This window comes from Lathyrus oleraceus, chromosome 2, assembly GCF_024323335.1.
Source record: "Lathyrus oleraceus cultivar Zhongwan6 chromosome 2, CAAS_Psat_ZW6_1.0, whole genome shotgun sequence".
Lineage (NCBI taxonomy): Eukaryota > Viridiplantae > Streptophyta > Magnoliopsida > Fabales > Fabaceae > Lathyrus > Lathyrus oleraceus.
In genome coordinates this window covers 488999270-489011781 of record NC_066580.1, presented here as the reverse complement: position 1 = coordinate 489011781, position 12512 = coordinate 488999270, and the positions used below count along the sequence as shown (strand labels likewise).

Below are 12512 nucleotides of genomic sequence, written 5' to 3'. Positions count from 1 at the left end.
CTTTAGGAGATCTAACAATAATAAAATCTCTTACACATTATAAGGGGACTGAAGTACTCTCAAGTTGTGAGGGGAATCAGTATAATTCCTGGTGTTCTTTACTTTCCACTTTTTACCGTTTTCATCATCTCATCAATCCAGAAAAGAAAAGAACCTTTATCCACCAAATCAGAATAAATTTTCTAAAGTCCTAATTCACCCCCTCTTAGGCTCATTCCTAACTTACACTATCGAGTCTCTCAATACTTCTAATTTTTTTTCCTTTGTGGTATTTTTCCATCTAACCAACGAACCAACTTCCTCTTCAGTTGATCGAAACTAGTGATGTTCTAAAAGAGCATCAACATCTGAGGTTTGTCTTTTGAATAAATCACCTTTTCATAGCGGCGGCGAACACCAAACATGTTTGAAAAATGATGAAATGAGATGTGGAAAAATGATTCACACAACACCTTTATTTATAACAAAAAAATATGCACTATACATTGAGGCGACAAATCAATTACCGTCTCCTCTCAAAAGTAACACATGTGCGCCAATTGGATTGACAACACCATGTGTCATAGCAAATCCAATTGGCGTCTCCTCTATAACTTTAGGAGCTGACGCCAATTGGTCGGACGCCTCCTCTTAAAAATGGGGTAAAAGTGAGATAGTTTGAGATTTTTTTTAAAATCAATGTTATTTTAGATTTTTTTTTTTAAATTAGGGATGTCCGGATAAAATTCAAAAAATTAAATAAAATCATTTAAGAAATTCAAATGAATGCCATGGCCATGGCCATGGATATGAATGATCTAACACGTTTAAAACCAAATCCAATGAAACCTGAATCACAGCACGTGGCAGCATCTCTGGTCGAGCGTTTGGCATTTCTCAATGGACGACGACGGTGCTTCCCATTTTCCGTTTTCAATCAATTAAACTCAATTTTTGAAAGAATTACTACTACCCTACCTAAGATAAGCGATTTAGATTTCACGTAGTACCGCTGTTAAACGTTGGATGAAATCGAACGGTCCAAATCAAATCATATGTGTAGAAATCGAAACTGTTGGATCATATCTATGACCCAGATCGTCTACTTGTGAAAACTGCGTGAAGCAGCTACAGCACGCGATTTGGTTCTCCGAAGAGACACCAGCTGGCAAAAAAAAAAGATGAAAGAAGAAGAAACAACAATTAAAATCAAAATAAGAAATATTTAATTTAAAGAAAAAAGCGCGTGTATTGAAAAAGAAGAAAATAGTTGAGCCTATATTGGCGGCTCCTCTCTTTCTCCGTCAGGGAGGTTCGGAGACACCACAGCATTCATCGGTGTCACCATTTTCCATTACGCTCAGTATGCCGCTATTCACCAATTCTTCCACCTGCTTCACCGCCACCACCGCCACCACCGCGGTTAACTCATTGGATCTGAATTCGACGTTTTCCTCCAATTCACGCAAGGCTACAACACCTCGCATTCTTTGCTTCCCTCAGGTCTCCATTCTTAACCTATCTTTTTTTGAATCCTCTATTTACTTCGATAATTTCTATGCTGCAAAATTCTCATATATCCGATATCGCTACTTACATCGCTGTCGCATTTGAGTTTCGGTTGGTAATTTCAACTATTTCAGTGCTTGAATCGGTTTATATAATCCATTATGTTGCTATTTTTCCGTTTGAGGCTTTGAACTTTGTATTTAGTAACTGAAATTTAGTAACAGTGTTGTAATATTGTTACACGTTGTTACTTTGATTTTGAACATTGCGAGTTCTGCATTGATCTGTTTGTTTTTTCAATTTAGAATGAGAAATTCAACGTCTCTCGATTGGCTCTTAGTCACTCCAGCCGTGCAGTTAAAGTTAGGACAATATCAATGACATTAGTGCGCGATACAGTTGAACAAAAGGCAGATGTGGCCAGCTCCTCTAGCATTTTGGTAATCTTCATAGCTTGTTGCACGCACTTTTATGATTCGTTTAATTGCTGTGAAATGCATGATTCTTTACTTAGTAGTTATAGAGAACAATTATCTGATTTTGTCTTTGTTTATTATGACTGATGATGGCTTTTTTGTTATTTTTTTTGTGTCTCAGGCATATGATTTGGTTCAAGGGGCACTTGTGAGTGTTATTTACTTCTTGGTTCTCCATTTCATTTCAGTTATTTATTTAGTTAATCTTCTTACTTTCTGAATGTGTTATTGTGTTCCATTCAGTTCATTAGGGTGATGGCACGTGTGTGTGTGTGAGGACTGTATTGATTTTTAATTTTCATATCCTGTTCAGTTGTTCTTTGCTGACAATCAAAGAACATCTACCCTCATCGGCCTTCAAGACACCTGGTCATACTGTGTTGGTTTAGGATGAACTAAGAGATGTGTGATTTTTAAAGAATGTTAAGACATTAATTATATATAAGGATCCATTATGTAAAAATTGTTCTTCTACTTGAGAGGGAATATTCAAAGAACCTTACAATGTGTATTTTGTGGAAAAAAAGAACCAAAATAATAAATTCACTGCACTAGTCCTTGAAAGAGGACGGTTCACTATTCTTCATTTTTCCGAGTCTCAATTAGAAACAGGATTATCAAATATCCGCAATGGCAGTGCTATGGCGGATATACATGGCGGTTTTTGGGCTCGCCGCAATAGTAAATCTTGGCTGATATTGCGGGTTTATCCGCCATAATCCGCTATAACGGCGCGCAAAGCGCAAAGCGTCCGATATGGGGGGATTTTGGCTCTCCGCCATGGACAATACTGATTAGAAATGTTACTATTAAGTTGCTGCCTTGAACAGTTTATTGATATTAAATACTGAAATTTATACAATAAAAATTTGTTAATATACACTTGACCATTAGTTGTTGGACATCATGTTCAAAAGGCTTCACGGCAAACAGATTTGAAACTATTATGTGGAGAGTGGGATACAAGTTTGCAAATTAAAGGTCTGGAACTGTATGAACATTTCAATAGACTAATACACAGAAATATTTGGTATACAGGTGAGGTGGAGTTCTGTTATGGACAGATCTTTACCTGATACACCAACAGCTGTCTTTTTGCACGGGATCCTTGGGTGCAGGAAAAACTGGGGTGAGTGCTACTATTTCTGTATGATGTGCATCATTATCGTTTTGCAGCAATGTATTCCGCCCCATCAGACTACTCTCCTCTCTTACGTGCTCTCAAAACTCAGTTTTAGATTACCTTTGGTCTTGGTGGGAGATCTGCAATATTCATAGTTACTGTATGATCGGTCTATTTGAGCAAAAATGGATCAATATTTTACAAAATTTATTGTTGGAGTTTCAATGATGAAGTTGTATCGGTGTTCGCTGCTTTATAAGAGTTTAATCATTTTGGTCTGTATACTTTCAGTTCCCATATGAATGGTTCCGATTCCATATCATTATAGTTTTATTATTATTTGTTAATTAAATATCTGTTTTTGTTGCTGGTATGGCATCATTTTTTAAGATTCTGAAGGACCACCTTGCGTGAAAATGCAATATTGAACATTTGTGGAATTGAAATTATAGGGGTAGTGAAAAAAGGAGTTCCGTAAAACACAGTAAGTTGATGTTTTTCTGGGATTTCCTTGTTGGTCGACATTCAGCATATCGGAACCTTGGCTAATGGTTCTATTGCCAAAGTTTCATACCGATAAAATATAAATTACCTAAATTTAACTTAACCTTCTTTATGATTTGTTGAGTATTATCTCCTACCATTCACTCACTTGATACACCTCCTATATATATCCGTGTTTGTGTTAATATAGGATGTAAGGGGACGGAGTGACTTCCCCTAAGTGTCCAAGAGGTTTCCCGGCCATATTTGGTAAGTGTCCAAGCCGGTAAGAAATTATTTTTTATTGGATACCTAATGAGGAATGTTTGAACACATGGAAAGCATTTATAAAATTCCAATACCTCGAGAAGGAGACATTCTCAATCTTCATGTATGCGGTTGAATTTTATTCTAGCAATTTTATGCATGACCATGTAGTGTCATCACTAGCATCCACATTTGTAGTATTTTGATCAAAAGGATGAGTGAGTCACTTAACCCTGGCTTCCTAACTCAATGATGTGAAATCTTTAATTTTGTTTTTCTAATTTCTTCTTTTGTTGTAGTTCTAATATGGTGTTAGATATTTGCGTTAGATATTTTTGCATAGTTTGTCAAGCAAATTTAAAAGGGAGGAATTAATTGTTTGTTTTATAATTCATTGTTGGAAGAATGATATTTCAGGTACTTTTGCAAAGAGATTGGCAAGAGAGTTTCCTATGTGGCAGGTATGTTGATGTACATTTTTGTGCTTTGTTATATTTTACTTCCCAAATAAATACTTAATGGTTTTAGTACACATTATGGCTATGGGTTTAATTTTCATCTACTAACACTATAGAGATATTCACACTATTAGCGAACCATGTATTTTCATGATTTTGTTATTAAACCTTGGTTGCAACAATGATGATCACCTTCTTGTTTATTGATGACGGAATAAATATAATAAGTATGGATTGCATTATTAAACTCTACTATTAGGGAATATTTTCTTTTCTAGGTTTCACAAATTATGATCATTGGGATTGCAGTGCAAGAACATTATAGATGTAAGTTAATCCTAATCCTGTTTGTTTCTTGTGTTTGTGTTGACAGTTTCTTTTAGTAGATTTGCGATGTCACGGTGATTCAACATCAATCAAAAAGAGAGGTCCCCATACTGTTGCATCTGCTGCTCTTGATGTTTTGAAACTGGTGTGTGTTTTCTAAACATGTTTCTCAAATAATATTCATATGGTGAGAGTGCTATAGAATGGGGCAGGGGTCTATATGGCTTTCACGCCACACTCTCTTGATTTAACTTAAACCTTGATTTTGTGAGATGGGACACCCGGTGGTTAACCATTTGGATGTCCTTCATGATTTATGGTCTACATCCAGTTTGGGTCAACACCTCAATTATTTTTTACTTATCACTTTATTTCCCTTGATTTTTAGTTGCAATAGATTATTCATTCTTTGACGTGAAATGTTAAATGATATCAATTGTGAGAATGAGAACCCTTTGAGTTTTTTCTCTCCTCATTTCAAATATGTTTTCCACATTTGAGATTTATTGTACTTGCGTACAAAACTTGTAATGCTTAATCAAACTTATTTTCTGTTCTTCATAGATTTAGTTAAAGAGAATTGATAAATTCATATTGTTATGTACGCATAAATTATTTTCTGTTTCTTTTAATGTCATTCTCTCTATTGTTAGGTTCGGGAACTAAGAATAACACCTCGTGTGTTAGTTGGTCATAGTTTTGGGGGAAAAGGTTAGTTATTGAATATTACTTTTTTTTGTCTTCTTTTTTCAATAGCTTGTATGTCATTTTTACTTTTATTGTCTTGTATGTTCAGTTGTTTTGAGCATGGTGGACCAAGCTGCAAAACCTCTTGCTCGACCAGTCAGAGTAAGCCTTTAGTTGCTATTTGCTTTTGGTGGACTGATTTTGGATTAACTTGTTGAGATATTGATCTTTACTGTAGAGATATTGATATTTATGGTAGTATGATTTGTTAGAACCCTCTAGTATTATGATAGGATTACATTTCTATTTAGTTTATATAACTTTTTGGATATTTTTGTTAAAAATATGTGATTTGGTGGACATCTTTTTTGCGTGGCTATTCTAAAGCCTGTACTCATTACAAGATTTAATAGGACTTTTAGGGAGATGATGCCAAGGATATAGGGAAAATGGGTTTCCCTTAATCATGGTAATACTTCATAATATATGCCTGAGAGTATGTTGCCCTTTATCATCTTAATACTTCAGAGTACATGCCTGAGAAGCAGAAGTGTAGGCAAACAGACCCCAAGGATTCTGTAGCGAATGTAGGAAAAGGACCAAATACCCTTTATCATCGTAATACTTCAGAGTACATGCCCGAGAAGCAGAAATGTAGGCAAATAGACCCCAAGGATTCTTTAGCGAATGTAGGAAAAGGACCAAATACACTGTATTAATGACTGGTTACTGCATTGTGTCTGAGGGTGATGCTGTCTACTCTAGAGGTTGGTGCAGCTGGGAGTGTGGTGGAAACTTACAGTGTGCAAAAATATTACTCCCTCCACCCCAAATTATATGTCATTCTAGCAATGCATATAAATTAAGAGATGCAATCAATTTCACTGATTTTTGTCAAAATTATGCTTTACTTACAAAAAGTACCCTTATTAAGTTTTTAATGTTCTTCATGATCAAAATGATTCAACTTCTGATACGTATGTCACTTTATAACAATATAGTTTCATTGAAATAGCACAGAAAGTGATTATTAGTGATATTGGGAAGAGATATTATAAGAGTTGAAAAATTAGAGAATAATAAATACTGAGGGTTATAATATGAATAATGGTTTAAAATTTTATCGATATTGTAAAATGACATATAAATTGGACAATCATTTTTTTGCTAGAATGACATTATTTTGAGACGTAGGGAGTACTGTTTAAGTTTCAGTATGAAGTGAGGTCTGAAAAGTATGATAAAATAGCCAGAAAAGGTGCCTGAAGAACATGGTGGCTTGAAAGAACCATATAGTACACTCAGCGATTTGTGGAAAATGTCCATTGGTAGAATGCACACTCGTGGGGTGGGGCCGTGCTGACGTTGGAGGTTATGCGACTTGGGGGGTAGGTGGATCATAGGATTCTTCCAACTTTAGGTTGTTTACCTCTGACCAGTGTTTTCAATAATGGGGTATGGCGGTGTAGTGGAAGTGGAGCAGCCTCTGGCCGCTACAGGACCTGCAGTAGCAGAGGCAGTTTAGTGTAGTAACCAAAATAACAGATGTCACGGCTTCTATTGTGCCACACTTCAGAGTGAGTTAAAAATGTTCAAAAAAACCCTTAAAATTCATAGTCATCAAATTATGTTAAACCTCTTATTTGTATTGTTATTATATTATTTGGAAGCAGTTACATATTAGGCATCAGTTACGTTGACAATTATCTATTAAATAGGGAAGTGGAAGGAGAAGTCGGCAGACACTTTATTTGGGGCTGGATATTGATTGGGAGAGACCAAGCTCTTGAATTTTTGGAATGGGGAGACCAAAAATCTCAAATTTCTTGGATAGCAAGTGCCTCTCTTAATTTTCCTTTGTTTTCTTACAATTTGTAAACTTGATTTCCTGCTGCAATCCAAAATCTGTCCACACTAACCAGAATTTTTCAATAATAGTCAGTTATTTCCTTTATATTTCTATGTTTGGTATCATTTTCTATTAGATTACAATTATATTTCATGTCTTCTTATTTGCTATACTAAACTATACTCATATTCCTATGCTATTTGAAGGCTTGGGTTCTGGATGCAACCCCCGGAAAGGTTCGAGCAGGTGGAGATGGAGAGGACCACCCAGAAGAACTCATATCCTTATTAAATACACTGCCAAAGGAGGTAGATCTTTAGTTGATTCTTCTAATGCTTTTCTCACTTGTTTTTTGAGTAAATGTGTAATGGTGATCTTAATTTGATTTAACACGTTGCTTTTGGTTTGGTTTCTTTAAGTGTAGTTGTTGGTTTTAACCTGAATTCTTGTTTTGATAAGTATTGACAATTTCGGCTTGTAGGGTGAGGATTGCCCCCACTTATAAACACATGTTCAGGCCATAGATTGTCCGATGTGAGACTCTTAACACCCCCTCTCACTCCTAAGATTTGTGTCTGGGGTGTGGAACTAAATGGTGGGTGGCCAAATGGATCTTAATCACGGCTCTGATACCATCTTAAGAATGTGTGGTTGGGCTTAACTCAACCCTTCAAAACGGCTTGTAGGGTGAGGCTTGCCCCCACTTATAAACACATGTTCAGGCCATATATTGTCCGATGTGGGACTCTTAATAACATGAATTTTTTACTTTTAGTATGGTGAGACTGTAAAGTCATAAAGATTGTGTAAAAGTGGTTTCCTGCAAACCAAAGTATCGTGGGCTATGAATTTGCACATGAGGGAATTGCTAGAGATATGTGAATGAGGATAAGAGTGAGAAAGACTGTTCACAAGTGATACGTACCAGTCTCGGGAATAATAGAATAACAGTAAATAGGGCAAAGCAAAAGAGTACAAGAGCTTTATTAATGGTGGAAGTGAAGTGACTACAGAAAGGATGAATATCTATCCTTAGATTTTGCCCAGAGCTGAGCTCCTATAGGTAGCTTGGAGCTGCCCATCCATTCCAACAGTCTATAGGAGCTTAGAGCTGCTCATCCATTCTAACAGTCTAACAATATTCCCAGATACCCTTACACTCTCCCTCCTCACTCCTTATATTGTGAAATTGGTTGTGTGCTCCTCTCACTCCTAGACCACATCACACATTCTAAATGGATGTAGGACGTTGAGCTGAACAATGTTAAATTGTGTACAATTTGTATGTGCTGCCTTTTGCTATTATTTGGTATTTATTTTGACATCTGAAGAAGTATGCCTGAATGTAAATAGGGTAGTTATCTTGTAAATAGAGTCATGTTCATATTTGAATGTATAATTGAGCTCCACTATGTAGTGTACATGGATATCATTATATACCTTTTGTTTCTCTTATCTTTCAACATGGTATTCAGCTCCCAGTGAGAGACAAGTCTGGTAGACCCATATTGCATTGGGGAATTTTTTTTCTTCTGTAAATTGTGTCTTATAATCTCCATTTTTTGCCGTTAGCCCTATTTATGCCCACCATGAAACTTTTTTTCTAGTGAGTGTCGCTTGCTTCTGTCCGTTTTGATCTGGTTTCCGCTCTTGTCCGTTGTATGGTCTCTTTTTTATTCAAACCCGTTTTCAGATCACCTTCAGAGCCATCTGCCATCATAATTTTTTTGAGTTATCAGCTGAAACCTACACCATTAGAACTACCTTCAGCCTATCTACATGCTATTGAAATATCAGCTCAGCTCCATCTAACCATCTGCTCATTCTCAGATACTACATTTATTGTCAGTGCTTTAGCCTATTGTCCGCACGACCAGACATGCAGAACAAAACAGACTAGCATGTTTATATAAACAGAATGATGTAATGAACTCTGTTGAATGAAATCAAGCTTTTAAAAATTAATTTTCACTCACTCAATTTTTCTCTCATTCTCTTATCTGTTACTTACTGTTCCTTTTATGAGCACTTTTTAATTGTTGCATGATATTTTTCTTAAGGAAGGTCTCTTCAAAGAAGGATGTTCTCAAAGCTCTTATTCAACAAGGATTTTCCAATGATGTAGCACAGGTACAGAACAATGGCTATTTTGATACTGATCACTTTTCAAATTGTGCATGTATTATTGCTTGGTTATGTAGTATTTAAGATTCTCTTGTTTATTGATGATTGGATACTGCATATGCGTTCTTGGTTCAATTATAATATTAATAAGGCCATGATAGACGAAGCTATAGCCTAAAGCTGGCATATTTGGTCATACCATCCCATTTAATCCCCTGCCCTTCAATGACTATCCAAACCATATTTGATCATACCATACTATCCCGTTGGCATCAGGTGATAGCAGGTATCAGTTTTAGAAGAGTCTAACCTACTGTATGACTAATCAGTAAATAATGAACTCAGCTATCATATTAATGAACTGTCTGTGGTTTACCCTTAAAGCAAGTTCTGATTGCATGTCTATTTGAATTTGAGTTCTGACTTTGTCATATATGCTATAATCATTTTATCAGATGGCTGATTAATTAAGCTATTAAAATATTATAGAGCTTTTCTTCCTTGATGAATTGTTGGAGATTATAAATAAGATAATTCACATTAAAACTAACCAAGATAGAAGAAATAGATGTGCTTTTCCTTTTGATAATGGAAGGGGCCGAAGCCCAAAAATAGACGTGTTCTTTTGATTGGCAATTTGTCCATGATATTTTTTAACCTTTTCCCTCTTTTTTCCATGTAGTGGGTTGTGACCAATCTACGACCTACCAGCTCTCCTAACTCACGCCTCTCATGGGTGTTTGACCTGAAGGGGATATCAGAAATGTATCAATCCTATGAAGAAACAAATTTGTGGTACTTACCGTGATCTGTGTTCACAACACTAGCATTAATATATTGATTTATATCAACCTTCTCTAGTCGGGTAAAATAAGGTCCTGTTTAGCGTATAATTAGAATGAATGAATAATTGTGGGAGGTCCTGAGTGGCTGTTAATTTGATATTTAGTATGGACTGCTGAAGAAATAAATTTCACGGTTATGCATATATGATGCCAAGATTAACAATAGATGCAATTGCTTTCAAATTTGAATTGTAAAATTTTCACGCTAGAAGATTATTATGGGTCCTGTAATATCTTATGATTCTGTTCATAGGAAAGTTGTTGAAGATGTACCTCGTGGTGTGCATATAAACTTTTTGAAAGCGGAGAGGAGCCTACACAGATGGGCTCTTGAAGATCTTCAGCGAATCCATGTTGCGGAGGAGCTTGCTTCTGAGGAAGGAGGTGGAGTTGAAATGCATGTCCTTGAAGATGCTGGCCACTGGGTATGTTATATAGTTATTCTTTTCAGAGCATGGTCCCTTTCTTTGCATGCCTTTCACCTTACAAGGACCATTCTCATGTTAGAAATTCAGTTCTCTTTCTTTACATTCTCTCTAAATCTGTGTCTATGAAGTATCTTATACTCAAAACTGGGATCTAAAAATTCTAATACGCTATCAAAAGTTTGAGTCAATCCGGTGACCTCCTCAGAGAATTCACCGAAGCAGGCAACATTGACTCCACCACCTAGATCTCTTTCTTTAGGATTGGTTAATCCAAGTCTAAAGCTATTTGGTTTAATGTTAATAAGATCCAAACAAATGTTTGAATAAAGCTTAAAAGCTTAAGCTTAACTTTGTCTCATCCACACACACACACACTAGTGCAAATTCTCTCTCCTAATTTGACAGAAGAGGGCATGCATGTATAAGGGAAACTTGCATTTTCATGTTTGTAGTGATTCGGTTTGTGGTTAGATTCTTTCTTTGGATTATTTTTTTCATGTGGATGCATATTGAAGATGGAATGAGGATGAATTGTGTTTTGCACCGCTTGCTTATGAGTTATGACATTATTCAAAATAGGATTTTAACTTTGTCCATAACAGGTACATACTGATAACCCAGATGGACTCTTCAGGATACTGTCATCCTCTTTCCAGGGAAATAAGGCGAGACTTTACTAATTATGTAGGGTGCAGTTGCCATCACAGCTTTATACTATTATTATTTGCTCTCTTGTGCATCACAGTGTGAGAGTTACTATATCAATTAAAGCTCTCCAACACAACTTGTTGGTACGTCATGCCCTTGGTTTTGAGCAGCAAATTATTTCTTAGTTCACACAGAACACATCCTTTAGAATTTGTTTAATGTGCAGGCACCGTGAACGAGTTGTATAGTCAATCTTTCTAATAAGGTTGAAGCACATTAAACAACTCGTAATAACTACAATCATGAACATCTTTTCTAGAATTTGTTTAATGTGCAGGCACCGTGAATAAACTTTCATATCGGTCAATTCTACTTGTTCAACATGTCTTCATACTTTGAAATTGTTTAATTATTATTTTTCTTCATTATCAACACTAAAAATATTCCTCTATCTGTCATCAAAATAATTTATCTCATGGATGTATATTTGATTCATCACAGAACTCAACATAATTTATTTTCAATTGTTGTCGGTGTCACACGTGAAATCGAAGATACTTTAAAAATTAAAAGGGTATTACTTTATCCATTTGGGAATAGGGTAAACACAGAAAATTCAATTTTACATTTAAAAAAAAATTAATTTTAGAGATACATCTTCGGATACATTTTAAATGTACACAGTGTTTCATAAGTGAGTTATCCATCTCATATTTGTCAAAAATTAGTTCGGAGATACAACTATGGAATCATTCTGAAATTTTTGCGGATTAACCCTTGGAAGTACTTTACACTTCACAAGTGAGTCATTCATCTCAAATGTCTTCAGGGGTTATTTTAAAAATGTATCTTTGAATTTTTTTTGAGGTGATCTCGTAGATACATCTTCAGAATAACACCTTAAAACATTTGAGAGTTTTTGTCTTGGTTGTAAGTGTTTTAAGTTGATATTTTTTATACCAATTTATATTTTTTAGACAAACTTATATCTCTGTAATTTTTTTTGAAGGTGATCTTGTAGATACATCTTTAGAATAACACTTCAAAGCATTTGAGAGTTTTTGTCTTGGTAGGAAGTGTCTCAAATTGATGTTTTTTAGACCAACTTATTTTTTTAGGTATAATAAGGATATCATAAAATCATGCTAACTATACTAATGTAATTCAATGATGTCATATATAATTTCAAACAATAATACAAATTCAAACATTAATCAATTAATCGAGGGTCATATATTTATCGAGACTCTTGGACCTAAGGTTTAAGATACTCTAAGAAGTGATAATCAACTAAAGGAGACTACTTACA

At 35.4% G+C, this 12512-nt stretch overlaps 1 protein-coding gene across 1 annotated transcript; it reads left to right on the top strand.

The window, feature by feature from the left end:
- Window positions 1–1195: 1195 nt before the first annotated feature.
- On the top strand, window positions 1196–11570 carry LOC127120848 (abhydrolase domain-containing protein C22H12.03). Its single transcript, XM_051051415.1, has 13 exons — window positions 1196–1482; window positions 1794–1928; window positions 2086–2112; window positions 3003–3093; window positions 4255–4298; window positions 4669–4767; window positions 5276–5333; window positions 5419–5471; window positions 7365–7466; window positions 9223–9288; window positions 9965–10077; window positions 10381–10552; window positions 11158–11570. Exons 1-13 carry the CDS (start codon window positions 1345–1347, stop codon window positions 11233–11235), a joined length of 1176 nt encoding a protein of 391 aa, XP_050907372.1. The 5' UTR covers window positions 1196–1344; the 3' UTR covers window positions 11236–11570.
- The last annotated feature ends 942 nt before the right edge of the window (window positions 11571–12512 follow it).

What these genes read in the sequence shown, in the direction of transcription:
- LOC127120848 (XM_051051415.1), top strand. Translation starts at nt 1,345, where the DNA reads ATGCCGCTATTCACCAATTCTTCCACCTGCTTCACCGCCACCACCGCC. An exon ending in GCATTCTTTGCTTCCCTCAG is followed by an intron (nt 1,483 to 1,793) that starts GTCTCCATTCTT and finishes TTTTCAATTTAG; the next exon opens with AATGAGAAATTCAACGTCTC. An exon ending in TTTCCAATGATGTAGCACAG is followed by an intron (nt 9,289 to 9,964) that starts GTACAGAACAAT and finishes TTTTCCATGTAG; the next exon opens with TGGGTTGTGACCAATCTACG.